Source organism: Merops nubicus, unplaced genomic scaffold (genome assembly GCF_000691845.1).
Source record: "Merops nubicus isolate BGI_N331 unplaced genomic scaffold, ASM69184v1 scaffold42138, whole genome shotgun sequence".
NCBI lineage: Eukaryota > Metazoa > Chordata > Aves > Coraciiformes > Meropidae > Merops > Merops nubicus.
In genome coordinates this window covers 31739-59655 of record NW_008624546.1, presented here as the reverse complement: position 1 = coordinate 59655, position 27917 = coordinate 31739, and the positions used below count along the sequence as shown (strand labels likewise).

Here is a 27917-nt window from a genome sequence, read left to right as displayed (position 1 = left end):
CTGGCTGTGGTTGCGGCGTGGTTTCGGTTGGAGCGGAGTCTTCTTAAAAAGCGTTTGACTGAACTTTGCCGGCTTTGCCTGGCGGGTTGGAGTCTTCTTCCAGTAAACCTTCTCCCTGTTACTCCCGGGGGGCGGGCGGGTGCTGCTGTGTTACTTGGTTGGAGAATGGCCCCGGCGTTGCTTGTGGTTTTTTAAAATGTCTTTTGTTTCTTTTAGATTAAGTTATACACGAAGCATGGTACTCTGAAATACCAGACGGATTGTGCTCCGAACAATGGGTATTTCATGATTCCCCTCTATGATAAGGTGAGAAGCTGGAATACCACTGCTGTCTATGCAGGAGGCAGGAGCTGCCTCCACGTTCAGATCTGCCAGCAGGTAGAATGTCAGAAGAGCACCCACCCGTTAAAAGTTTGAAGCAGGAAATAATTTACTTTGGTTTGGACCAAACTTTCAACTGTTTCTTCTTGTAATTCAACTATATTATTTCTTGGTGCTAAGTGTTATCATGAGAAAAGCCAGGTAACTTCAGCTGCAGTGTCGTGTTTGTGCTCTTTATCTGCATGACTGTAGCATTGGGAGCCTGAATTACTGCCAACAGCCATGTACTAACACCTGTATAAATACTGCACAAAAAGTACAGATTTCTGTGGACTGCAGATGAGGCTTTTGGTTAGGTACCCGTAGAAGTGAAAATACATAGTATTAGAATGTTCTCATATGACGGAATTGGGAATAACTTGAATGACTAATTGCTGATATTGAAAATGTCTTAAGAAGATAACAGTACAGGAGGTTCAGAATGTATCAAAAGTTTAATGTCTGTTTAGACTGGGCAGATGTTTACAGTCGAATGAAATACATGCTGCCCTCGGATGGTCAAAGTGTTTTATTCTTTTAAAGGGCTAGTTAACTTGGAGATCAGAAACAGAATCATAGAATGATTTGTGTTGGAAGAGACCTTTAAATGTCATCTAGTGCAAACACCGAACAAACTTTCCCTTCCCAATCTAAGAATGTAAGATCCTTTCTTATCTGGGTGTTTTCATTCTTATATCTTTGAGCCTTTCCATGGATGAACTTCAGAACGTATGTGGCAGAGCATGTGGTGCCCACTGATTTAAAGAGGGTCTCTGTGTAGGTTAATGCCCAGTGGTGCAGAGCTCTTAATAAGATTGAGAGGTTGTTATCCCATGTTTGGACAGGATGGTTGAGTAGGACCTCCTAGTGGAAATACTAAAGGCTGATTTAGAGCACATCTGTTGGGCAGGTAGAGATAGATTTGAATACTTTCTAACACTGAGCTGCTTGAACATGAGCCAGATTTGATCTGGAAGCAGTATAAACATGATGGCACTTAATTTTTGCTCTTAGCTAGCTGGATGTGAGCCCAGCATCCCAGCCTGTGTGGGTACATACTGCTGCTGCTTTGAACAGAGTATCTTAGGAGGAAAGGAGAATGGGGCATGAGTTACTCTCTGGAGCATGATGCTCGTGTTCTGACTGTTTTTTTCGTCCTTAAGGTGAACTGAATTTAGATCAGTGAAGACAGTTACTGTTTTTTTATTTTTAGGGTGATTTCATTCTCAAAATTGAGCCTCCCCTAGGGTGGAGTTTTGGTAAGTACTTGTATGTCTTCTTACAATAGGACAGTGTATCTGCAATGTGGGACTTAACTGCCTCTAACTTGTAGTTGGCAAGGAAAAAATCAAGTGCTTTTCAAAAGAGATAAGCCTTACTGTATGGTTTTAATGACTGAAAGGTATTTACTGTACCAGAGGACAATAAAGCTGTAAGGTTGACACTGACAAAATAACCCATGAACTGATTTTGACAGAAATGGATGCAGTGGGATGGGGAAAGAGGATAGTCAACATCAGTATTTGTGGTTGCTTTAACTTTAGTGAGGCAAGACTTCCAGAACAACACTTCTGTGCTTGAGTTAATGCATTTCTGTGAGAGTTTTGTAAAGCTAAAGTAGATTTGCTTCATGATTGCTCTCATTAACTGCTATGCTGTTTCATTGTTCTTCCTCTCCAGAACCAACCAGTGTAGACATCCATGTGGATGGCATTAATGACATTTGCACAAAAGGAGGTGATATTAACTTTGTATTCACAGGGTTTTCTGTGAATGGAAAGGTTAGACTCCTTTATAATTATTTATTCCATCTTAGGCTAATTCTACCTTCATAAGAACATCTGCTATAGCTCTTCAAGTTATTTTTATCCATTTATACTCTGGTTTCTTTTCATTTTGACAGGTTCTTAGCAAAGGTCAGACATTAGGTCCTGCTGGAGTCCAGGTTGTACTGAGAAATGCTGGCAGTGACATAAACCTACAAGCAACTATTACACAGTCTGGAGGAAAGTGAGTGTGGGTGGTGCATACTTAATTCGTCTGTTCATTTACACAAGATTCTTTCAGTTCTGCCATATCAATGGGAATTATAGTTGTTCTGAAATATTTTTTCTAATGTGCATAGAGTCTGAGTTGTTTTTCTGTAAACAAATGTTTGTGACTATTGCTGAAGAGATGAAACCCTTTTTTGTGACTTACAGGTTTGCTTTCTTCAAAGTGCTTCCTGGTGAATATGAAATCTTTGCATCTCATCCTACCTGGATGTTGAAAGAGGTTAGAACCTACAAAAGTTCTTGTTTACCTGTTTAGTGAAGGTGGATCTGCTAGACCTTGTCTTGATCAACTAATGTGAGGAAGGTTTTTTTGTGAGTGGACAAGGTTAATGGAATTTTCATAAATTTAATTTAGGTGCTCAAGAAACTGCTTCATGCAGGCCCAGTTTGGAGGTAGTGGAGCCAGCCAGAGGACTGGCAAATGAGCTTTTGCTTTGGGTCTTCTAATCCTATAAATTTTGCAGGAGCTTCAATATTGTAGCAGATGCTCTAGTCCTTTCCTGTCAGACTGCTTTCTTTCTGAGGAGCTTTGGTATCCTGACCAATTCCTGAATCAGTAAAATGGGGAAATACTGTTTTGCAAAGCAAATCTTTGCTTTAGTGTCTTTGTGTATGGAATAGCCTGTGGACACTCTCTGAATACTGCTGCTCTGGCCTCTGCTTCTGTTGCTGAATATACAGTTTCTGACTGTTATTTAGGTGCTGTAAATGAGTTCCAATGCCTGCTTTTGATGAAAACGTCTGTTTTTTCTGTATTTCAGTCAAACACGGTGGTACGGGTGACGAGTTCTAATGCCTATGCTGCTAGCCCTCTGATTGTTGCAGGCTACAATGTTTCTGGGTCAGTAAGGAGTGATGGAGAACCAATGAAAGGGGTCATGTTTCTTCTTTTCTCCTCATCAGTCACTAAAGAGGTAATGGTGTATCGGAACTTTTTCAATGTGAGTACGGACATAAATAAGAAGCAGCTCCCAGAAATAGCTTCCAGATTCATATTGTCCTGGTGCTCAGTTCTGTCTGTCATTGAGCTTGGCTTTTAGAAAACCTAAACTGTGTAACCCCTCAAGCTGCCTTTTATTTTAATTTTTTAGTTTGTTGTTTCTTTTTTTCATAAGGCATACAACATTTGTGTACATGCTGAATTTTCACATGGTTTCTGTGGAGTTACTCAGCTGTGTAACACAATAGCCATCTGTTTAAATATTGGAAAAATTAAGGCTTACATATTTTAGGGACAAAAGAAATTAGAAAATTATTTTAATTTTGTCTCTTTTGAACTCTTCATTGTTGTTTTCAAATTATGAGATTCCTCAACCATCAAGCTGTTTGGGGAAATGGAAATTAAGACCAGAACTGAAGCAAGCAACAAGTGCATGTTACTGATCTGTATATTCCCTGTGGGTCGGCAAGGTTAAGGGCTACAGGTTTAAGAGTGTTTTCCCAGTTACACCTTTTTACATGTTAAATCTTGGTTAGTAAATGTGTTCCCTCAAGAGGATAACATTTGTGGAAATGAGCTTCTGGGGCAAGAGGCACAAGATATTGCCAGACAAATCCTGAAATTATGAAATTCACTGTGCAGTTGCTGTAATTTGACTTTGGCATGAGGTCCTAATTGCTCTTTGCCCCTTTGATGTGAAGACAAAGTTCAACAGCTTCTTTTGACACCTCAGAAGTGCGTTATGAAGTGAGGGTGAAACATTTGGTCATGTACTGTGGTTGTTCTGTAGGGTAGAGCTCTGTTCTGTAATGTTAACCTTGTCCACAGAACTGAAGTCAGTTAATGTTAAGACATGCAATGCAGTTCTGGGGTACTGGGAAATGTTGAATTTCTCAGTTTTCAGTCCTTGTTACCATAGAGCTGATTATTGGCTGTTTTTTCTTTTTACCTATACATGAATTTTAAGCCATGCTATCAAACTTTGCCTCTAAAATGGTTTTGTACTTCCCATCCTTCATTCAGAGTATAGTATTGCGAACCCTCCTACATCCTCCTTGAAATTATTTTGTTTGCTGTCCCATGAGGAGAAATACGTTGTATTGCATTTATTGTCACAGGATGTTGTGGGCTGCAATATTTCTCCTGTGGATGGATTCCAGTCGAGAGATGACTCTCTATCCTATTTGTGCAGTGTTGTATCAAAAGAAGATGGATCTTTCAGCTTTCTTTCTCTGCCAAGTGGGAAGTACACTGTGGTAAGTAGCTAGAAAGTTCATTGCTCTTCTCTTTGTTGGGTTGTTAGCTTTCATTTTCTAAACTAGGACATGGATAAGCTTGTGGCTTTTAAAAGAGAAATAGCTGAAATGTTTTTAATTGGATGGAATAATTTGTATGGGAACCTCCAGCCTAAAATATATGACAGTGAAGTAAGTTGCTGTGATAGGGCTTTGTGTTGTGGTCTCTGAGGAAGGGCTCATTTGCAAATCAGGATCTGAATTACCTGAGTATTTTATACAGTCACAGAACAACACCTGGAGGCTTCTGGAGAGAGAAAGTTTCAGTTGGGTACAGCCACCCTTAAGTTCTTGGTTTTCTTTTTTGTCCATTCACTTTATTAAGTCTGGGATGAGCGGGAGCATGGTTGTCTGTGCACTGCCTGGAGTGATGGGCCTGCATTCTCAGTCTGCATGTTCTAGAAGTGGGATTCCAACTTCTGCCATTCCTTTAACCCATTTAGCAGTTGTATCGTCTCATCTCTTATCTGTAAGCTCTTACACATGCAAGTACTTTTGCTATATACTGAACAGAGGGTTACTTTTCTGGCTCTTTAGGTAGTCTCATATGGTTTCCATCAAACAGTCATACTGCCTTTTGTTCTTGTCTCCATCCCTCTGAATTACCTTTTCCAGGGAGCTTGCAGGCCATTTGACCCTTGGTAGAGGTTTCTGATGGTGATGACATGGAAGATGGTGAAGGAAAACCATTGTGTCATCATAGCTTCTGAGGGGTCAAAACAATGTCTCTTCTTTCAGATCCCATTCTACAGGGGAGAGAGAATTACCTTTGATGTTGCACCATCTAGATTGGACTTCGTTGTAGAGCATGACAGTTTACAGATTGAGGTAAGGCATTCAGGGGAAATAATCTTTTTCTGCCATTGATTACTGCAAAAGTATAACTGATTTTAACAGAAAGCAGGTGTGTTGTGGAAAAACTTCTCTGTAAGAAGTTTGATTTGTTACACCACCCTTGCACAGCAGGTTGAAGACTATTAGCATCCTGCTTTATTTCTACAATTCAGCCTCTTTTCCTAGGAAGAAACAAAATAGTGAAAAGCTGTCTGCTGTGTTCAGTTTCATGTCATGTTGCAAACAGGTGATCATCTTTCAGGTTGCTTTTTCTCATTCAGATTGTCAGATCTCTGGAGGAGGGCCTGTAGGTCTGTCTGGTTTGCAGGGTGCCTTGTGTAATCACATCATGATCTGTGATTTGGGCCTTCTGAACTGTACTGGTGAAGATAAATTGAGGATCTGTTCTTGTACTTAGGGGAACAGTATGCCTGGAGATTGATATGTCCTTTCATTGTGATTATCCTGGTATGTTTTCCTCCTAAAGCTGGAAATAAATTTCATTTATATGTGCGTGGGCAGAAAACAGGCTGTGTTGATTGCTGTAGGTGTGTGTTTGCTTTTACTAAGTAATGATTAATGCTAACTTTTTTCTCATTTCAGCCTGTTTTCCATGTGATGGGTTTCTCTGTCACAGGCAGGGTGTTGAATGGTCCTGAAGGAGAAGGAGTTGCTGATGCCACTGTGACTCTGAACAATCAGATAAAAGGTATGCGGTGGTCTTGGTCTTTGTTGCCACAGGGAAGCCTTTATTAATCTCAAGTACAGAAGTGGTGTGTGAGTTGGAATTAACCCTTCAGGGTATTACATCACTTCTGTTGCAATTTATTTGAAATATTAAAGTGGTTTTCATGCAGTTGGTTAATTTTGTGGTTTTTGTCCTAGGTGAGAACAATAGGTATTCATTTGTTTTTTTTGTTGAATATTTCTTAGTTTCTTTCAACCGTATGCCAAATTGTGCTTTGAAGTTGAGAAATGAAGATTGTTCTAATAAGGAAGCGTGATACTGTTTCTTTGTTGTGCAGTGTAAATTAAAAATAGCCTTAAGCATGCCCCCTGGCTTTTTTGATACACAAGGATAGACAGTCAACACACGCTTTGTTTTTTAACTCTTCCTGTTATTTGTTACAGTAAAAACAAAATCCGATGGCTCTTTCCGCCTTGAGAACATAACAACAGGTACATACACAATTCATGCCAGAAAGGAGCATCTGTTCTTTGATACTATTACTGTGAAGATTGCACCAAATACACCTCAGCTAGCAAACATCATTGCAACAGGGTAAGTATTGGTGTTGTGATGAAAATGTGATTGGATAAATGGACAGGGTCTTGAAAATGGGTGATTCTTTCCAACATTATGCCCAGTCTCATGTGCTGTTGTCAGGAGCTAAATGTTGGAGAAATGCAAGGTAAACAGGACAGCATGAGTGCAGGGTAATGTTTTGTCCACAGTATTTTGCTCAATATAGTTAAGTTTTAGACCACTCCCTTAGTAGCCTCTCCCTTGCAAAGGAAGATGCTAAGGCTGAGCAATTTTAGAACAGTATGTGAACCAAGTAGGGAGCAGAGAGGATCTCTGCCACTGATGCTGCACTTCAGATATGCTGCTTTGCAAGAGTGGAGTTACATTAACCATGTGGTGCAGCATTGTACCAAACCTCTACATTTTATTGCTCACTCTCAAAGTCAGAGTTGTCTTACCTGAATTGGCTTTCTCTTGTTTGTGATTCTTTGATTTCTGGGCATAAGCCTGTATAATGGGGACAGGATGATTTTGGGACTGTAAGGCTGTGCAGTGGTCGCAGATAGTGTGACCTGAGGAAGACAAAAGGGGCATGGTTCTGTGGCCAGGAGCTTCTCCTGAGGAGGAAATAGTGGCCACCTTCCAGAGAGGTGAAAGCTAGGAATTTACCCAGGCAAATGGCAAATAGCCCATACAGATTTAGCTGGCTAATTAGAAAAAACCCTTAGTGATGGTAAATGATCAGTTACAGTTTTTTTCAGTCCTTAAATATGTTCTGCTGCTGAAGGTGAGATGTAAAACCTAACAACTTCTAATTTGTCATCTTGTCTTGTGTTTTCGCAAACACAGTTCTGTTCCCGTGAGTTACCCATCACATTTGAGGTCTTGCACATAAACCATTTGAAACCAAACTATCTAAAACCTGAGGGATGGCAACTCTAAGTCTGTTGCCTGCCTAGCCAAAAGGGGGGAAGAAAAAAAAAAAGGGTGTGGGTTGGTGTTGGAGGAGAGCGAAGAAAGTTGCTTGTAAATAAGGATGTAACATAACATCGTGGTGACTACATTGCAAAAGAAAAGATCTCATAGATGGGTTTGTATTTGCTCCACTGTGTGTGTTTTATAGTATCTCTTTGATATGAGCACGTTGAGGAGAAATCCATTCCAGTTCATGTGTTAGTACCTCAATACAGTGAGTTTTACTTTTTAAGGGGTTTTTAAAACAAGTGTTTTTTTAATGAGCTTTGTGAAATGAAGATATTTAGTCTGATGGCTTTTTTTTATTTAACAGATTCAGTGTGTGTGGCCACATCTCAGTAACTCGTTTGCCTGACACAGTCAAACAGATCAGTAAATACAAGGTAACCATGACGTCTCAAGACAAGGACAAAGCATCACTGGTTACAACAGAAACTGACCCTCATGGAGCATTTTGTTTTAAGGCAAAATCGGGTACATACAATGTTCAGGTAAGAATGAGCTTCTGTTTCTTCTTTATAGGACTGTCATGAGCTTTTAGAAGATTTTAAGCATTTAATTTCTAAAAATTGAAGAGTAATTTAGATTTTCTTGCTCCTTTTCTACTGTTTGTGTGGTTTAAATAATGACACTTATTTACTTTTTTTTTTTTCTGTAAGCTGAGAAAGCTGAGATTCCCAAGCTCCTTGTCCTTTACACTTATTTAATAAGGGAAATCAGACCGTTGGGGTTGAAAGCTCTTATTTCTGTCTCCTTTTATTTGTGGTGTACCTTAGATCACTTCTTACTATCATATGTTATCCTGTGAATGAGACACATAATGTCTGCCTTCCTCAGGTACTTAAATGGTTCCTGAGATGATAGGTCACAGCAGAACCTGTAGCACAACCACCATGAATTTTGCATTGTGGGGGACAGTGCAGGCTGGAGGATAAGGAAGTGCATGGTTGTAAGTGCATTACTGTCCACACAAGTAATGAATTAGTCTAATGGAGGCTGATTCTGAACATCCTGAAGTGAAGTTCATTGAGACTTTGGAAACTTAGCTCTTTGGAGGATTTTGTAGCTCAGTTTATTACAGTTCTTATGATGTTTTTTAATATAGAATTTTGAAAAGCATGTTGGGGAAGGTGATTTTTCTTTGCTTGGGATTTAAGGTAAATTTCCATTTTCTAATTTCTGATAAGTAGATTGAATTCAGCAGAGTGTGTGTATTTGGGCTGGTATCTAAAAGCTAGTGACGTGTTGATGTCGTGTACTCTACAGGTAATTATTCCAGAGGCTGAGACCAGAGCAGGATTGGCTTTGAAACCCAAAATGTTCCCTGTTACTGTTGTGGACAGACCAGTGATGGATGTGACCTTCTCTCAGTTTTTGGCATCCATCTCGGGGAAGATCTCTTGTTTAGGTAAGCCCTGTTTGAAAGTGAAGGGGAAGTGGGAGCAGAGAACTTCAGCACTGTGCATGTGAATGAGTACTGTTTAGGTCAAGACACTTGCTGTGGTGAGACCCGTCAGCAGGTAAGTATATTTAACTTTGTAGATAGATAAAGCACCTCTGTTTTTTGGAAGACTTTACAGCCCAATAACATACCTCAGTAAAGTTTGGAGTAAAGTTATGTGTCTATTTTTCATAGTTGCCAGGAGAAGGCAAGTATTCAAGTAGGGATACTGTACATCAATCAGAGAAGTCCTGGAGGCAAAAAAGAGATTTAAAAAGGAAAAAAAAACCCAAACAGTGCATGTAAGAATCTCTACCATAGAGGATCAAGCTGTTGACAGAAGCTTGCAATCTTTGTCCTTTTTCATGTCTAAGGTTCCTCTCCCCTGCTGTTTTCCTTGATTACCCAGTGATTTCAGCAGATGATGATTGAAGCTTGAGTTTTGTCACTTTTACCCCTTCCTTTTTCCTCTCGGAATCCTCCTTGTGCTTTGTGTTCTGTCTCTCAGGTGTTTACTGGGCCCTGTAGCCTCCACAGAGTGAGGTGGACCCAGGGATTTAATGTTGGCTTCTGGTTGTTACTTGCAATTAGATATAATTAGGGCATGATTAACAGTTTCAAACTTTCTGAATAATGAAAAAAGCACTAGTAAATGTGCTTAAGAAATAAGAATTTTAGTTGGAAGCATTCTCTACTGGAAGAGAACATAATTTTAAGGCTAGTACATGTGAAGCTTGCTTGGAGTGGGGGTTGTGGAGGCAAAGCTGGCAAGGCAGAAAGCAGTCTCATTTTCTGCTGTCTTCTCTGTACAGATGCTTGTGGTGATCTGGTGGTGACATTACAGTCTGTGAGCCGCCAGGGTGAAAAACGCAACCTGCAGCTCTCTGGAAACGTGGACTCAGTGGCCTTCACGTTTGAAAATGTGCTACCTGGCAAATACAAAGGTAGGATTATGGGGAACTGCTTGAAGTGTTACCTTAGGAGCTAAACTTGTGACTTCATCTGTATACTTCTGTTATTATGGATACCATTTACAGCGTGCCCAACAGAGAACAAGTTCTGAAACTTCAGAGAATCTGGAAAAATACTGCACAACAGTGCATCAAGTTATCTTAATCTCCTGTGTTTAATCCTTTTGTCAGCTTACAGGTAACTGTTCCCCTAAGTTTTAGGGTCTGTGTGGCTGGTGTGAGGAAAAATGGCTTTTTCCAAGCCTAAGAATGGGGCAATAGTTCTTCTGCTTCCAGAGTCCCTCTCCTAAGAGCAGTGTGAGAAGCAGTATGCTTTTTGGTCAGCCTGCCTTGGCCTACTATGAAAATAAATTGTTTTCCAGGGACAGATGTTCAAGGGATACATATGTGTTGTTCTTTTTATACATGAGTCAGAACATCTTTCCACCAGGTGAAACTGGAATTAGGTTCTCATGTCCTCTAGGCTTTTTTTGACTATCACAATGGTAGTGCATGTTGCAGAACTTTGCAAGGTGACCAGACTTCATTATTCCTTTTTAGCATAGCTTTTCTGTTATGAGGTTTGCTGGATTCCTGGTGATGCCACAGTGCTGTGAGCCAGGTCTTTTACTGCAGTCATTGTATATATGGTTTTGAGGGTGATTATCAGGGAAGTTAGAGTGATACAAACTTCTAATACCACAAAACCTGCCTTTATTTACAGTTTTGCATTACTAAAATATTTGTGTGATGTGTATTCTAGTAAGCATTGTACATGAAGACTGGTGCTGGAAGAATAAGTCTTTGGAGCTAGAAGTCACGGAGGAAGATGTTTTGGGAATAGAATTCAGGCAGACTGGATACATGCTGAGGTGCTCTCTTTCTCACGCAATTACGCTGGTACGTGGGTAACAAACATCCTTCTCTTTTTTAATGAACTGGAGTAGGTCGGTTGGGTTATGCTTGGAATCAAGGTTTTCTTATGTTGCTACAGAGTCATATAGCACAGCAGCACTGATTTTTAGAGTACTTTGAGATTTGTCTTAGATTTGGTAAGGTAGTCTTGGGTTGTTAGCTTCTATAAAAGAGAAGCATTAGTGCATCTTTAGGCAAATGGTGTTTTCATTTTGTTGTTTGGTAGTTAGTAATACTGAATTATGTTGTGGCTTCACAGGAATTTTATCAGGATGGCAATGGACCAGAGAACGTTGGTGTTTATAACCTGTCCAAAGGAGTTAATAGATTCTGTCTTTCAAAGCCAGGTAACGGTTCTAAAATGCTAGTTTAAAAACTGAAGAAAAAACCAGTCAGCTAATACTGCTGGGAATAAAAATAAAACCAAAATAAAATCTATTGGGTTTTATTTACATCTGTATAGAAAAATCTGTTCAAAGTTTTCAGAATTCTCCTAGTAGTTAGTCCTTCACCTGAATTTAGATTCCAGAAGTAAATTTTTTTTTTGCCTTGTTGTGAAGGGCTTTGATCTTTGAAGATTAAAATAATCTTACTCATATGAGTTCTATTTGTCAGTCATATTAGAATGTGACTGACATATAGAAGTTTCATTTCAGTACAGGATTCTTGAAGGATAACTGTTAAAAGTACACAGGGTTGTCTGTAACAGGAAAAAAAGAATGTTTTAAAATTGGGGGGTTTTACTCTTTTTAATGTCTCATAGATAATTCTCTGTTATGTCCCCTTAGCAAAACAGTATTAACACATGTATTTGGGCTTGATTCAGTTTTCTACTTAGAAGACTTCACCCGTAGAGCCAGTGATCTCATTCACAGTGCAATAATGCAATGGTTCTATAATCACTCATAGGTGTCAGCTATGGGACCATAACAGGTTACTTCTGGGCTTGTTTGGTTTGTTGTGTTTGTAATTATGTTTATCTGTAGTGATGCCTAATCGTGTTTTGTATTGGTGTACTTTAGAAACTGTGCAGCTTCCAACAGGGGTCTATGACAGAACAGAGCCAAATTGTTTCTGTACCTCAGGCCTCATGTGATTTGAGAATTCAACCAACACAATAAGCTTATTTTTTTCAGTGGATCATTCTTTGACTTGATGTTTACAGGTGTATATGAAGTGACCCCACGTTCCTGCCACCAGTTTGAACATGAGTATTACACTTATGACACGTAAGAGCAAAGTCTGGTTTTGATCTTATGCCAGTCAGTGTCTGATAAAGCTTCCTTTTACTGCTTCAGTGATTCAGGATGGCTTGCTATGACTGTAACCGATAGAGGGATGCTTTAGCAAAGTGTAGCAGATTTGTTCTCTTGCCCTTTCTAGTCTTAAAAAAAAAAAAAATCAACTAATGATAGGCTTTAAAGATGCTTTTGCTACTTTAAATGGATAATTGTCAGCCTTCTATCTGTTTAACATTAGCTTTGCTTTGCAACAGAGGAGAGGTATTGCAGTGGAAACTGTTGATCACTTGTGAGATTAGACCATGCAAAAGATATGATATTAAGTTTTCCAAGAGACAGGTACCACTGTTGTACATCCCCAGTGCCATGACTCTGTGGTGATTTGATTCTGTTCACCCCAGTTTTTGCAAGCTGAATATTCACCCTCATCATAAGTAAGCTGATCTTCCTAAGTCAACCGTGTTTTATCAGTTATTTATAAGTTATGGTCTAGCCATGTGCTTAATGGCTTTTTGCCTCTGAAGAGATGATTTCTGCTCCCAGACTACTTCTAATTCATGTCCATAGCAGAAAACAAACTCAGCATTTAAGAGGTATGTAAATTTGTGATAGCTAGCACAAAGTCAGTGAATGGTTAGGAGCATAATCCCTTTCTTGGCAGCAAAGCACCATTAGACTTGGGGCATCTTGATGAACTAAGTCTAATATGACAAACCTTTGGGTGTCTTTCTGTGTGTAAAGGGGTTGCACGTATGGAATCAATTGTATTAGCTTTAGGTTGAAAGGAAGCAGGAGACACAAAGGAAGGAATTGTTTTGGCCAGTGTCGTGTGGTGGTTTGGGGTTCAGAGCTGGAAAATGCTCCCTTCCCAGTGTGCTGTCATCTCGGCACCACGGCTTTGCTGTGTAATTTGACTGTTTTCTTCAGGAGGGAGACCTTGAGTTCACCTCTTTGTTACTTTGATTTACAGGTCCTCTCCTAGTATACTGACGCTCACTGCAGTTCGACACCATGTCCTTGGCACAATTGTGACAGATAAACTGATGGATGTCACTGTTACCATTAAGTAAGAGCAAAGAAATCGTGGGGCTGTAAAAAGCGCAAGAAAAAGAGGTCTCTCATCAAGTGTTACTCTGGTTTTAATACCACAGTGGCTGCTTGAAAGGTGTTGGCATCCAACTCTAGACTGCAAGTGGTTTTTATGCTAAACTGTGCTTTGAGGTATTTGTGGACAGATAAATAATTCCCAGCCCTCAGTTTCAGTAATGTCGCTTCATTTCAATACAGTGCCTTTCTGCTTGTGTGTCATGGTAAAAAGAAATGCTTTCCTGAGGTTTTGTGTGCACTTTAATGAACCAAAATTTCAGTATTCGGAAGGTATGTTTTTTAGCTTAGGTTTGAACTCTTTACCACTGTCATCTCTTTTTTTCCTTTTTTGTTTCCTCAGAATGAGAATTTACTGCTGTAGAGCATTGTTACTAGTGTGAAGAGGGTTATAAAAGGAAAACCATGCAGAGAGATTACACACTAATGTGTCGATTTATGTTTAGCTAAACAGACAGCTCACTAGGGAGCACTGATTTGTGAACAGCTTTAACTCTGTGAGGTGCCAGATCTGCCTGGAAAGTGTCTGATAATAATGAGTGTTTTATTAATGCTATGCTGATGTCCACTTGTTCTAGACTGTGTGGTCTCAAACTTTTTTTGAGTGTAGAAAACATTTTTTCAGAGAACAAATTACCTGTAGAGCATTGCCTCGAGTTGCCTGAATTTAATGAACCTGTAACTGCAACTGCTTGGCAACTACAGCAGCTGGGAAAAAAACACTGAGGCAGGAGAGAGCCATTGGGATTTTAAAAACAACTTACTGAGGAAGTGACTATTATACTGACCTTCTAGGTTGGTTGGGGTTTTTGAGGCTATGGACAAGTCCTTTGAAGGCAGTTCAGCTGCCACAGGTGGTGTCTTTTCAAGCCTATCATCTGAAGCTTTTCAGCCAAAGTCCAGTTTGTGAGCTGCCATCAACATAAAAGGAACAGTTCTGGTTTTAAAAGGAAGCCAGTTGTTTTTACAAGCCTGTGTTTGTGTACCAGATCCATGGCAGTGACCTGTTAACTTTCAGTCAATCAAAAAAAACAAAGAACCCCAACGAAAAGTAAAGCTGATTCTTAAGAATTTTTGATGATGACTTGTTACATTTGAAAAATGAGACTGTAGTAATTTATTACTAATATAATCAGACTGTGTCTGTACAGATTTTTAATAGGTTTTAAGACAGTAAATTTTTTTTCCACGTTTCTGTATTGTCCTGACCACATTTGGCTGATGTTCAAATAGTTCAGTGTTGGAAGGTGTTCAAATCTATCTCCACCTGCCTCAACAGATGTGCTCTAAATCAGCCTTTAGTGTTTCCACTAGGAGGTCCTACTCAACCATTCTGCCCAAATACAGGCTAACAAACTTTCAAACCTATTAAAAGCTCTGCACCAAAAGGACATTAATCTATGTTTGAAAAATGAGACTGTAGTAATTTTGAATATCATGAGACTCTCTGTGTCTGTACAGATTTGTAATAGGCTTTAAGACAGTAAGGTTTTTTTTGATACATTTCCAATTTATCTCTGGACTGCAGAGGAAGATTTTAAAGCCTTGATGAAACTTAATGATGAAACCTTGATAGACTGATAGTATGTATTTCTTTTAAAAAGAACAAAATAGAATACAGGTGAAGACTGAAGCAGGAGTCAGAACTGCCCTGATAATCTAAAGAGGTTGTAGGAAAAGTAATCATGATCATTTTAGTTCACTCCTCGTAGAGAATTTTGCAATTCTGCAACAATTTTTGCAATTTCTGCAACAGTTTTCAGGCTGTTGTAGAAGAGACAGAAGATAAAATAGGGTGGTTAAGACTAGAAAAAATTGCTAGGAGAGGAGGGAAGATGAGGGAAAATGCAGTGAGACATTTCTCTGAGCTGATTTAAAGAACTTGGTTAAACTTGCCTTGCAATCTGTTTAGGGGACAGTGACAAGATCTCTGGGTAGTTTGAATATATAGGACAGATAGATTAGAACAGAACTTTTCCTGGTAACTGCCAGCCTTTGGAAGTATTTATCTGTGAAATAAGTTATTTTCTCCTTGTATACTCTACTGTTGAGAGGTAGGTTCTGAGTGAGTTTCTCTGGAAAAAAAAAAAAAAGTGAGCTTAGCAGTCTTTTTGTTTATTTTGTATAACTCATCTTTTCTGTATTAAGCTTGTTCTCAGGTTTGGAGTCCCAGCCTTTCTTCTTAGTTTAGGGCTTTATTACAGATACTTTTGCAGATGGATCCTTTGACTTGAGAACATAGCACTCCTGCTGGCTTGTCAGTGCTTCTGTGGGAGGTTATTGCTCCTGCAGCAGAGCTGGTGTCTGGCAATTGGTGGAAGATCAACTCTCTGCTTAGTAAAACCTGAGCTAAGACTCTGGACTGTGCAAAGTGGTTGAGGTGTAGGCATGTACCACTGGCTCTGCTGTGAGATGCTGGGGCACAGCAAGGGCAAGGAAGAGGCAACAGGGCCATAAATTCTTGAATGGTTGTGGCGTGGGGCAGAATTTTTGAGAATGGCAAGTAGGTCCTTTTCTGCTAGGCCAGGCAGGTTACCTGTAGTCCATGTGAATGAGCCTTTCTAGCAGTAGCTGATTAATACAGAGGTTAAAAGTATTAGTTATGCTTGGAATAAACAGGATTAAAAAGGAGTGGATTTAGAAAAAATAACAACCCTGGACTTGTCTGCTGTTGTATAAAGCCGGTAATTGGCAGATATAACAAGCTCTTATCCCTCCATATGAAAGGAGATGATTTTGTTTTCTATTGCATATTTTCAGGTCATCCATTGACAGTGAACCTGCCTTAGTTTTAGGGCCCCTGAAATCTGTACAGGAGTTACGTAGGGAGCAGCAGCTGGCAGAAATTGAGACCCGTCGACAGGAGAGAGAAAAGAAGGGTCAAGAGGAGGAAGGAGCAAAGCCACCAGTGCAAGAAATGGTAGAGGAACTCCAAGAACCATTCTTATATGAGTTTTCCTATTGGGCAAGGTAATACCAAGCTCCAATGGACAAGGTATATTCTTTGTACTGTTGTCTTTGTACTGTTGTCTGGTGTTTCCACCTAACAGGATAGTGACATATTCCTTACAGGAAAGAGCTCCTGTATCTGTGCCTGCTCTTGTTGACTGCCAGCTAAACGGAAGCTAGTACCACATAACACGAATTTGGTCTTGTTGATACTTTTTCCTGGAGGTGTTTAGATGGATTCTTGGGTTAATATGCAGTACTCTGTTCTACCTGAGAGTTGCTAATTGCATTTTCTTTTAATCATATCTTGTTCGTGCTCTACAGGTCTGGTGAGAAAATTACTGTAACACCATCATCAAAAGAACTGCTTTTTGAACCACCTTATGTGGAGACAGTTGTTAGTGGAGGTAAATATAAATAAAATCTGGTTTGAAAGGATTAGATTCTCGAGGCAGAAATGTATCCTTGTAGATAGGCCTGAGTAGCTTTTCAGAGGTAACGTTTGCAAAGTTTCAGTTGCAGCTGTTTGTTTGTGCCAGTTCCACTCTGAAACTAGGAAGCATGGGTACTTAGTAGAGGGTGCAGCTATGGTTTTTGTCAGGACAATATGTGTGCAAGTGCTGAAAGACCACCTGGCACAAGAGGAAGGGATAGATTTCTGCACATTGCACCAGATTCTCAGAATTGTTCCTATTACACTTGTTCAGAAAAATAGTTGTGCAACTGTTTGCATGTTGAGTTTGTTACCAAATTCAAGATTCTGTTAAGCTTTCTTTGTAGTAGATTACAACAATAAAAATATTAACACAAAAGTAAACTTCAGAATTGTCAGGGTTGTCATCAGTCAGTTGAGGCTACTTGTTAAATCAGTTTCCGTCTTGCTTTCAGGTTCCTAAGTGAACACACAGTCTGAAATCAGTAGGAAAGGTTAGGTGCCCCTTTCTATGTGCCCCTCTGCTGTGCATGTTCTAAATACATTGGAGGGAGAGAGAGAAAGTTTCACTTATGTCACTAAACATATGCTGACCTGATTTTGATCTCAAAAGATTTTCATAAAAGTTCAGTGTAATGACAGCTAGAAGGGAATACTGTTGGAATCTTCTCCATGTGGCTGCAGTATATGTAATTTAATGAATCCTCAAAGCACTTAGCAAATCCAGAATCTTTGTTTTGGAAATGTGCTTGTAGCTTTGGAACTTAGTTATTGATTTTGTGAATGTTCAGATGTTTAAAGATGTGTTGTGAATTGTGTGGATTGATCTCTTATTCTAAAGTAAAAGAACATCAACTGATCACTTTGGAAATAGTTAAATCCCTGCTGTAAGACAGAATGGTGAGTGTTTTTTTCACTTTCTTCTTTGTCTTAAATTCCCTTTGCAATGATCAAGAGAGTTGTCCTGGCAAGCTGATAGAGATTCGTGGAAGAGCAGGCTTATTTCTGGAAGGGCGAATTCATCCTGCATTGGAAGGTGTTGAGATTGTCATTGGTAAAAAGGGAGCAACTTCCCCACTCATCACAGTTTTCACAGATGCCAAAGGTGCTTACAGGTAATTAACAGATTTGGTTTGATCTTTTGGATTCTTTAGTTAGATTGCAGTGGTGAGTTAGGGGGTGTGTGTGATATCCAAGTGCTGTTTTTTAAAACCACTTCTTCTTTCCTCTTATTTGAAGTGTTGGGCCGCTGCACAGTGACTTGAAGTATACAGTTACTGCTCAGAAAGAAGGGTTTGTTTTGACTGCAGTAGAAGGAACAGTTGGAGACTTCAAAGCTTTTGCTCTTGCTGGGGTGACGTTCGAGGTAGTGTTCTAAACACTTTGGGTTCTGAATGGATAGTGTGTGCTGTTAGAGCTAGACAGGCAAAAAATTAACTTGTGGTTGGTTGGGACACACAAATAGGCATGAGATTTGGGGATAAGATAATTTTGTAATGGGGAAACCAATCTCAGTGGATGAGCTTAGCTGTAGATCATGACTTGCCATGCAGAAGATAATTTGCAAAGTTTATAGAGTGAAAGCTAGGGCCTGCTGTCCAGAAGACTGGCTTTATTTGCTTCTGTAGAGTTGGGCCTCAAGGTGATCCTTTTTCATGTACAGTCTGGTCCAACTAGTGCCTGGTTCTAGGCCTCCAGCAGTGATACAGTGGAGTGATACAGTATGACTGTGCTGGTGACACGTGCTGCATGCAGCTGTGGCTGCCCAGATGTTGGCAGCACAAACTCTGGTAGCCCTGCAGTCTTGCAGAGGGCAATATGCTGCAGATGTGGCTAGTTGTCTTCTGCTTACAGCGGGGTGCTCAGAGCTAGCACATCTGTGCAGGCCATAACGAGCTTCTGAACTGAACTCTCCTTTGTAAACTTACATGTAAAACTATTGCTTTTTCAAAACCAGATCAAATCGGAAGATGACCAGGCACTTGCTGGAGTTCTCTTGTCTCTTAGTGGAGGGGTGTTTCGATCCAACCTCCTTACACAGGATAATGGCATGCTGACTTTTTCCAATCTGGTAAATTGACATTATTCTTCTGAATGTGGCTGCATGTGCAACACTGTGTGACTTTGTCCTCCAAAGTAGGGATGCTGTTGGCTTTCTTCAGTGGCAGGGGTATGTATGGTCTCCTTTGAATTTGTAACCCACAGTGAGAGATGTAGGCCCCTCAGAGTGGACAGCACTTAAAATCCTAGCAAGTGCAAGATGTGAAATCTAGCCTGGCAAGAACTTTCTCCCCAACAGGTAATAGATGATGTTGATTGATCTAAGTTACTAATTTGCAGTCTGTAAACATGAAACAAGCCAATATGCTGATGATCATTTGCAAGTGTTCAGAGGAAAGAAATCTGATTAGATTATTGATCTGTACATGTGTGTGGACATGCTTGAATAGTTTCCTTACAGACATCTTTCTTCTGTGGTCACTTTCCTGTCCTTGAGGTCTTGCAGTAAGGTTTCAGAGCCAGAGTTTCCTTTTCCTCTTGAGGCTTTATCACCTGGTAGAGTTGTGTTGGTTTGTTGTTGAATGTGTGCCCCCTGTTTTTCAGTGCTCACAATTTCAGACCAGTAAGTTGGGACAGAGAACTTAAGTTCTACAGGGAGCTCTTGCAGAAACGTAATTGTTTGGAGTTGGTGAATTTTTATGTTGCCATCAGCTTGCTTTATGCTTCTTTGCAGAGCCCAGGACAGTATTATTTTAAACCCATGATGAAGGAGTTTCGCTTTGAACCATCATCACAAATGATTGAAGTCCAGGAAGGACAGAATCTTAAAATTCAGATTACTGGCTACAGAACAGCTTACAGGTCAGCAGAGCTGAAATGCCATGCAAAATGCTATGTTCTGTATCAGGATGCATTATGCAAAATGTGTGTTTTCTCCTGATACACCTCTGTTCTGAATGTTTGGAGGGTACTTTTGAAGGCACAATTTAAGTTCTTTTATGCTCTGTGTAAGTACTTTTTTTAACCCTTTTTCATACATGTGAGAATAGTTTATGTGGCGTAGCGTGTAGTGTAGTGTCAGTGGCACTGGACATGGCTTGTGCTCTATCCAGTGGAAGAGGACTAGTCTAGGGATGGTAGACCAAGTCAAGTGACTTCAAAATCCTTCTTTTCCATACCCCCAGGGGTAATGCTGCTGTTTGTGGAGATCAAGGAACTAGGATTCCTCAAGTTGTGCTCTGAACTGAAGCTAATTCTAGTGCTTAAAGCGGTTTTAAATAAATATACGTTATAAATTTCCATGCTATGGTAAATATATTAAGTAATTTTTCCAATGGTTATAATAATAAAATGTCTTTAAAATGTGCATTAAAACAGCATCTGGATGTCTGTAACAATTGATTCTCTTTATACCTTTAGCTGTTATGGCACAGTTTCTTCTTTAAATGGAGAACCTGAGCAGGGTGTCTCAGTAGAAGCTGTGGGGCAGAAGGATTGTAGCATCTATGGAGAAGACACCATAACTGATGAAGAGGGCAAATTCAGGCTCCGTGGCCTTCTGGTAAGGATTAGAACACTCTCTGCCATTTACTTCAGTGGTAGTATGATAACAGAGCGATAACATGTGTTTTATTAATCAGCTACTGATTTCTCTTTTCCCATCACATTTACTAGCTCAGATTCCCTTGAGTCTTCCTGTGTTAGGAAACACTGTCATGTAGTGAACATTCATTCTAGTGAAGGGGAAAAAAACTTTTAGTGTATGTCTGGAACATGGTGCCAGCACACTGTGATGGCCTGCCACAGACACTGAGCAGTTCTCACAGAGAACATGAGCCCTGGGTCAGCATACTGTGAATGGGTCTAACAGGTGCTCAGCAGTGGTCAGGGGTTACAGCAGGGAATTTTCTTAGTCAAAAGTCTTTGGGGAAGCATTTGGTTGTCATGTGAAAATACCATGACAGCGCATTTTTAGCATTTTTGGTGTATGTATGATGTTGGGTATCCAGCATGAATGTGAAGTAAACTGTTCTGCAGGAGATGTGGAAGCTGAATTTATGGGAGCGTGATGAATGGAGTGTGCAGTTTCCTGAAGTAGAAAGCAGTATTTGATCAGGTTTTAATCCTGTTTAATGTGTTTTCTTCCTAGCTAAAACACTTCACAGGAGATGATGTCTTTTAATAATGTAATGTAGTAAACTAGTGAAAGCTCTGTGATAGCCCTTTAGTGTTTTCTGGCAGTAAACACTCCTAATAGTATTACTGAGTTAAATTTTCTATTTGGGATAAGGAAAACTTGAACTGGATAGAGTTAGATCTGTTTGGGTGATGTATCTTAAAAGGAATGTTAGAAAATTCTCTTATGTTTTATAAGAATAAAGTATGTATTATTTGGTGTTGAGATTTATCATCTGAATGTTCCTTTTAGCCTGGTTGTGTGTATCATGTCCAACTCAAAGCTGAAGGCAATGATCACATTGAAAGAGCTTTACCACAGCATCGGGCAATTGAGGTATTATTTTCTGGTTTTGTAGTGTCACTGAAGTATGAAGTGTATCTTTCTAGACATTGTGTCCTGTCAGCAGCAGGGTAGTTGAACGTGTTCTCTTTAGACAAGGGGTTTTCAGCAAGTTTACTCCATAAGTGACAGGCCCCATACTGTTTATCAGCACCATAGCTTACAACTGAAGCAAGGTAAAGGTCAAACAGTACACAAGTGCAAAAGATTATTCTACTGTCACAAAAACTATACATGAACAGACAAGAGAATAAATATATAAATAAACCTTTCAGCTTTTTTTTTTTATGATGTGGAACAAAACAGTAGTGACTGGAGGATGTCATAAATTATCATAGTATCCTTCGTCTTCAGCAATTGATTGATTTTATGTTTTATTTGGTCCAAGTCCTGCAGTCTCCATGTAGGTGAACTTGTCCAGACTAGCAACTCTTTATATAATGTAATAATAAGTGAATTTTTTGAGTTGAAAAACCTTTGAATTGAAAACTGATGGAATCTTGTTAAATATTCCTCCATCCTTACAGATTCAGATTAGCTGCCTTGCATTTAACTCTTCACATCCAGCAAAGGCTAGTTAGCTTTCACTGATCTGTCCAGAATTTTCAGTGGGAGATGGTCATTATTTGATCTCAGACATGCACCTGATCAATGTGTCCACCTTTGCAGCAAAGTAGAAGGGGCAGAAATCTTTGTCTTTTTTTGAAGTATGCCTTTTCTCTGAGAGTGCTTCCTGGTTGGGAAGGGGAAGAGAATGGCAACTGAAATTCCAGAAAATCCTGTGAAGGTTATGTGCTGCAGGTGGTAGGTGTGTGCAGTAACTTGTATTAATGGCATCCTGGCCAGCCTGCCGTGTTCTCCAGGACGGAGAAGCATTTGAAAGACACTTGCAGGAAAAATGTACCTCAGTGGCACCAGACTGTTGATATGGCACCTGCCCTAACCATAACCTATCTGCTACTGTAGTTATTAATTAAGTAAATGTCTTTAGTTACTCTGATGAGAGTATGAATTTAGGAGCACAGCTGTTCTTTACTCTAAACAATTTTGAAGAATAAAAAGCTATGTATTTTTGAAGTATATGAGCATATTTGTCATTAATAATTTGTATAAACATCCTAGCATAGTGATCTGCATCACTTAGTACAGGTGCAAAATACAGGGACCAGTGTCCAGACATCAGGCAGTCCTGTGTACGTAAATCAGCCTCTGCCAAAGTAATGCATGCTTTTGACACTATTCCATTTTTAGTTTAACTTAATGCTGATAATGCAAAAGTCTGTAACTGGGAGCTGTATGCTTTGAAGGAAAAGTACTTGCAATTGGAAAGCCTTCAGGTTTCCATGTGGTTAGTACAGAACAAAGTTCACTGCTTGTTTAAGATTATGACCAATATTTGTGTTGTGCTAACTGTGCTGTTAACTGTTGGTAAAAATGTGACTGTGTTTTGTGTTGCAGGTTGGAAACAGTGACATTGATGATGTTAATATTATAGCATTCCGGCAAATCAATCAATTTGATTTAAGTGGAAATGTAATTACATCTTCTGAATATCTCTCCACGTTATGTGTAAGTTCAAGCCTTTCATCTTTGTCAAGTGTATTTTTTACTGATTTCCTTAGTTTTTTTGCAGAGTCACTGGAAATTGTTCAGTAGCCAGAGCACATGTATAGTTTAGATTATAGCTAATACTTTAAGGAAAGTGAATTTGAATTCAAGACAGAATTAAGATTCCAGTGTTCCTCACTGTTTTGCTTTAAATGTTTCCATTTTTCATTAGAGTATGTTCAAGAAATACTTTCTCAGATTGGCTTGTACATTTTTGGGTCTGCTTCACAGATTAGGAGTGCCCAGTCTGTAGGGAGAGCAAAACACCAGAGGTGACCTGAGTCCTTTGTATCAGAAAACTGCATTAATTCCTGAAATACCTGGAATTTTTGACATGCATGTCTGCTAGCAAGAAGATAGTATATGAATGCAGCAATACTGTAGGACACATGAACTGAAAAGTACAGTTACAAGAGACAGTATGAGATAAACAATAAACCTGAAATTTTTAAAATTTGAAAGACTGTACTGTGGTCTGAAAAAAATTACTGAACACCTGTACTCCTTTTGGCCTAGGGTGCAAATGCTGGAAGTATCTGCAAGAGGTGTTAAGTGTGGTAGGAGTTACAGTACCATTTCTCAGGATTAAAATATTTTTTTGAATTACCTACAAATATAAATGCAATGCATAGATTTCTTTCAAAGTAGCCTGTCATCCATCTCACCTCCCAAGATCTCATTGCTTAGCAGTTGGGGTTTTTTTGGGAGACATCCAAAGGATCCAACATTCAGAGGAGGTGTGAAGGGAAAACGTATCACCTTACTGAAGAGCACCTGAGCAAGCTTCTGATCTTTCTGGGAAAATTTAGACCCTTACAGTTCAGTCTAAGCAAATAGGAATTGATGTCAATATGTAATTATATAGAAATTATCCAAACCTGTACCTGTTTTGTATTAGATTGGGTCTTGCATTGCAGGTAGTACATGTGCTGTTGATGGGTCTGTATGAGCAACTGGAAATGCTCTAGTGAGCTGTGATTGCAGGTGCAACCATGGTAGCACTGGGCAGAATCAATGAGTTTAGTAGGGCTAAAGGAGAGATGAATCTTGGCAGATATCTGATCCAGAGGTTTACAAACAGTGGTATCAATGCTAGAAGGCTGCTTCAGAGTGGTCTGCAAAACCCATCACTTTGTTTACTGTGTCCTCTGGAGAAGATACAGTGGCTGATAAACATCTGTGTGTACAGGCAGCCTCACAGAAGGAAATTCTGCTGCCCCTGGCAGCCTTATACAGCTATGATGCCACCCTCTTAATTATGTAAGTTTCTGAGCAAATTGTATTTGTTGAGGACTTCAGGCCTATTCTGTAACTTGAGGATGTCTAGCTTATTAAGTAAGTGTAGAGAAATTGAAATCAAGCAAAATGAGCCTGTCAGAGAAATCCCAGCTGCAAATTCCAGTGAAACTGCTGGGATTATTTAAAACAATTACTTCTGGTTGATGCACAGCACAGACTAATTTTAATATGTTAGATACGTAAAAATGTCAGACATCAGTTGTCCCTACATTATTTTCAGTTCTGTTAAAAGACTATTTCTGTGACTTCTCACATCCCAGATGAGATCAATTCCAGGTGTTCTTACTTGAGAACTTCCTGTTTATAAAACATGATGAATTTTGAAGTGCTTTTATCCCTTAAGATGTGAGGTGTCTGAAAAGTCTGTTGTGGTGCAGGTTCAGAAGTACCTGATCTGTACGTCTTCCCTTCACAGGTGAAGCTCTACAAAAGTGAAAACCTTGACAACCCAATTCATACAGTGAACTTAGGCCTATCCCTGTTTTTCCATTTCCCACCACTGCTCCGAGATGGAGAGGTAAGAATATTGCTGAATAATTAGCTTAGCTCACTTGAATTCTTTTCCCTAAGGACACTGAAGTGTTATTTCTGGTGTGCCGCAGTACAGTATTCATGCTGGAGTGACCAGTGTCTCAGAAGATGTGAAGCCTGTTAAACTGACATTTGTCTTTAAATCTGATTTTGTCTCAGACTGCTGCTGGTGCTGTACACTGAGTGTATTTTCTACCCACAGAATTACGTAGTGCTCCTGGATTCTACTTTATCTAAATCACAGTATGACTACACCCTGCCTCAAGTCGCGTTCACTGCTATTGGATATCATAAACACGTTACACTGATCTTTAGTCCCACTGTGAGTACAAAACACTTAAATTTTCAAGTGCTCACCTTGAGAGCAATGTCTGGTAATAAAGCCTGCATGTATTTTATGATCTTGGCCAAATTTTCTCTTAATGTAAATATAAAGAGGTTTATGAGAGGTATTAAAATGACAAATAATTTGGATTTGGCCACATTTAAGTCATCAGCCAGGGATGTAATAACCTGGTATATTATGGGAGGCAGGTAAGGAGTTCAGGAAGGACTTGTGGTCATGATGCTAACTGAAAGGCTGCAGCAGCTGGGGGCTGAAGGAGAAAGATAGGATTGTTGTTAGAATTCCTTTAAAGACTTCTCTGTATATGAAAGAAGTGTCACCAGGACAAAAAAAGAGCTTTAGTTATTGGAGCTGAGGTAGAGCGTAAAGCGAAGGGGTTTCAAGCTAGCATCAGGGGAAGACTCCCTTGAGAGAGAGCTGTCTTTTTGCACTTCTAAATGGTGCAGTCAAGTTTAGTGAAGTGTTCTTTCTGTAATACTTAAATGATCTAGTTCTTTTCTGCGTCAGTGCATATTCAGATGCCAACAAAACATGGGGGAAATCTGAAATGGCAGTTGTAAATGAGCAGTGCAGATGCGCCTGAGAGATGTTGTGCTTGTGTGGTTGCTCTACTATTATCATTGAGATCACAGAGATTTGGGCACTGCATGACAGGTAAATTAAAGAACACCAGATTGACTGTCAAGTGGAGACTTGACTCTCAGTGAATTGGCTTTAAAAAACAATGGGCCCCAGGAAGAAGGTAACAGATGAATAAACCTGATCAGGGGGACTGCCTTGAAGTTGAAGGTAAATCTTAGAGCAGCACTTAGAAGGAAGTCAGATGGGAAGGGCTGGATGTGCTGCATGATCCTATTGCTGACATTGCTTAAAGCTGAGGGATTTCATAATTAAAATGACTGTCTAAAAAAAAAAATCCCAAACCAACAAACCCCCTATGGTCCTCACTGTTTTCAGAGGAAGCTGCCTGAACAAGATATTGCCCAGGGATCTTACATCGCCTTACCACTGACTCTGCTTCTGTTGTTGGCTGGTTACAACCACGATAAGGTGAGTCATAGGGGGTTTTTTTGTCTTATCCAAATATTGTCCTATCAATGGATACTTTGTACTGTGTTAAGTGAGGGTTTGTTGAGGTCGTTGTCCAGACAGAGATGCGGTCAGCTGTCACCTTATGTGACATATTTTAAGAAAAGCCACATTGTAGCCAAGGTTTTGGACAGTTACCTTCCTTTAAAAAAAATTAGTGTGAAGCTGAGTTCTTATGCTCTTTCTGAATTTTGTCTTGTTTGATGGCTCTGGGAGAAAACAAACAACGCAGCATCATTCATATTCAGATAATCAGCCTCAGTGGTAATGGGAATGAAAATAGTTATTTTATTTGGCTCAGAACAATCAGACTGGAAGAAATCTTGCAAGTCACTGAGTCTCATCTCTTCATCTTTACACCCTCCCCGGTGAAAAGGTGTCAAGAGCAATATACTGACTACATAACCTCCTGGTAACAAGCCATACTCTTCTAGTCTTCTCTGATATGACTGGATTTCTGTTTTACTGATAGGATAAAAGAAATCTGTCTGTGCAGTTTGGTTTCCTCTCCAACATGACTAAGGCAGCACAGCATGTGGTATTCTCTGGAATTTTCCACAGATAACTGCAGGGAAAAAATTTACTGACAGTTATTTTAGTCTTTTGATTATCAGAAATACCCAGAAGTTTGGTTTGCTTCCTTCCCAAGATTTGCTGCCTTTTTCTGATGTCTTTGGAGATGTACCATTTATGCAGTAGATTCTATTTTTTTTGGGCATGCATGAGTGTAAAGAATGTTATCATTCAGACTTACATACCATTGTAATCACAAATGACCCCTTTTCCCCCCTTTTTTTTTCCTAGCTTATTCCCTTATTGCTACAGCTGACAACTCGCCTGCAAGGAGTGCGTGCTCTTGGCCAGGCAGGTTCTGACACAGGTGGCTCAGAGGATGCAAAGAGACAAACAAAGAAACAGAAGACAAGACGGACGTGAGATGGAAGGGGTGATGCATGCAGTGCTGCTCTGTCAAACTGCAGCTTGAGAAAGTGAAGCCACTAAAATGCATTTTTGTTGAATTTGCGGACTTTACATTTTCATTGTTGCACCATTTGTCACACTAGCTCCATTTTGGTTGTAAATTTTCTATGGACTCTATAGATTTCCTTGTTGTAAAGTAATGAAATGAATGCCTATGTTGTCATTGTGAGTGCATCTCCTATACTTGAAGACAATTAATGAGGGTTTTTCCTTTTCAGTGGAACAGTTCATGCTGCCTTCATTAATGATTTGTGAAAGTCACGGTCATAGGCTGTTTGACTTGGCTTTCAGTCTCTGGATTTTGGGGTCACTTTTCCTGACCCTTTAAAATACTCGCTGTACAAAAGCAGCACATAGGGACTTTACTAAAGCAGTGGTGCTTGAAACAAGAAAGTTTTGGGGGGCATACATGAGCTGGTGAATTGTCTTTGGCACTGCCAGTTCAGCGACTTGACTGAAGAGTCTGTGATCTGCACAACTGTGGTTTCAGTTCTTAGCTAATGCTTATGTTACCTTTGAGTAAAATAAAGCTTTTGCCAAATGAAGACAAATTGTTAATGTCAGGTAGGGCTAGTTGTTAATGTCAGAGAAGTTCTGGTGATCCTACTGCAGAAGCAGTGTTTAAATCTCAGTTTCATATACAGTGTGATCTCTTTAGACCTCCAGTATTCCTGAAGTGGCTCCAGCTGGTTGCAGTATTCTTTCCAAAGCTGCACTGTGCTGTTGGTGATATCTCTTTGCCTGCGTGGCTGTCATCTCCTGCTCAGGTCTTCTTGTCAACTGCTAATGGATTTTTTTTTAAAACTT

At 39.7% G+C, this 27917-nt stretch overlaps 1 protein-coding gene across 1 annotated transcript; it reads left to right on the top strand.

Moving 5' to 3' along the window:
• Window positions 1-216: 216 nt before the first annotated feature.
• LOC103777834 (nodal modulator 1) lies at window positions 217-27267 on the top strand (the record flags this gene model as incomplete). The annotated part of the gene is made up of 30 exons (XM_008945394.1): window positions 217-306; window positions 1574-1619; window positions 2041-2141; window positions 2264-2370; window positions 2562-2634; window positions 3176-3328; window positions 4473-4610; window positions 5388-5477; window positions 6087-6192; window positions 6615-6765; window positions 8018-8195; window positions 8971-9112; window positions 9958-10089; window positions 10859-10995; window positions 11270-11357; window positions 12176-12239; window positions 13222-13317; window positions 16116-16325; window positions 16629-16711; window positions 17693-17852; window positions 17977-18103; window positions 18695-18808; window positions 19472-19599; window positions 20158-20299; window positions 21167-21250; window positions 22715-22825; window positions 24579-24680; window positions 24897-25016; window positions 25998-26090; window positions 26934-27267. Coding segments are annotated over 30 exons (3498 nt in total), but the record flags the coding sequence as incomplete, so codon positions are not given.
• Window positions 27268-27917: the final 650 nt, after the last annotated feature.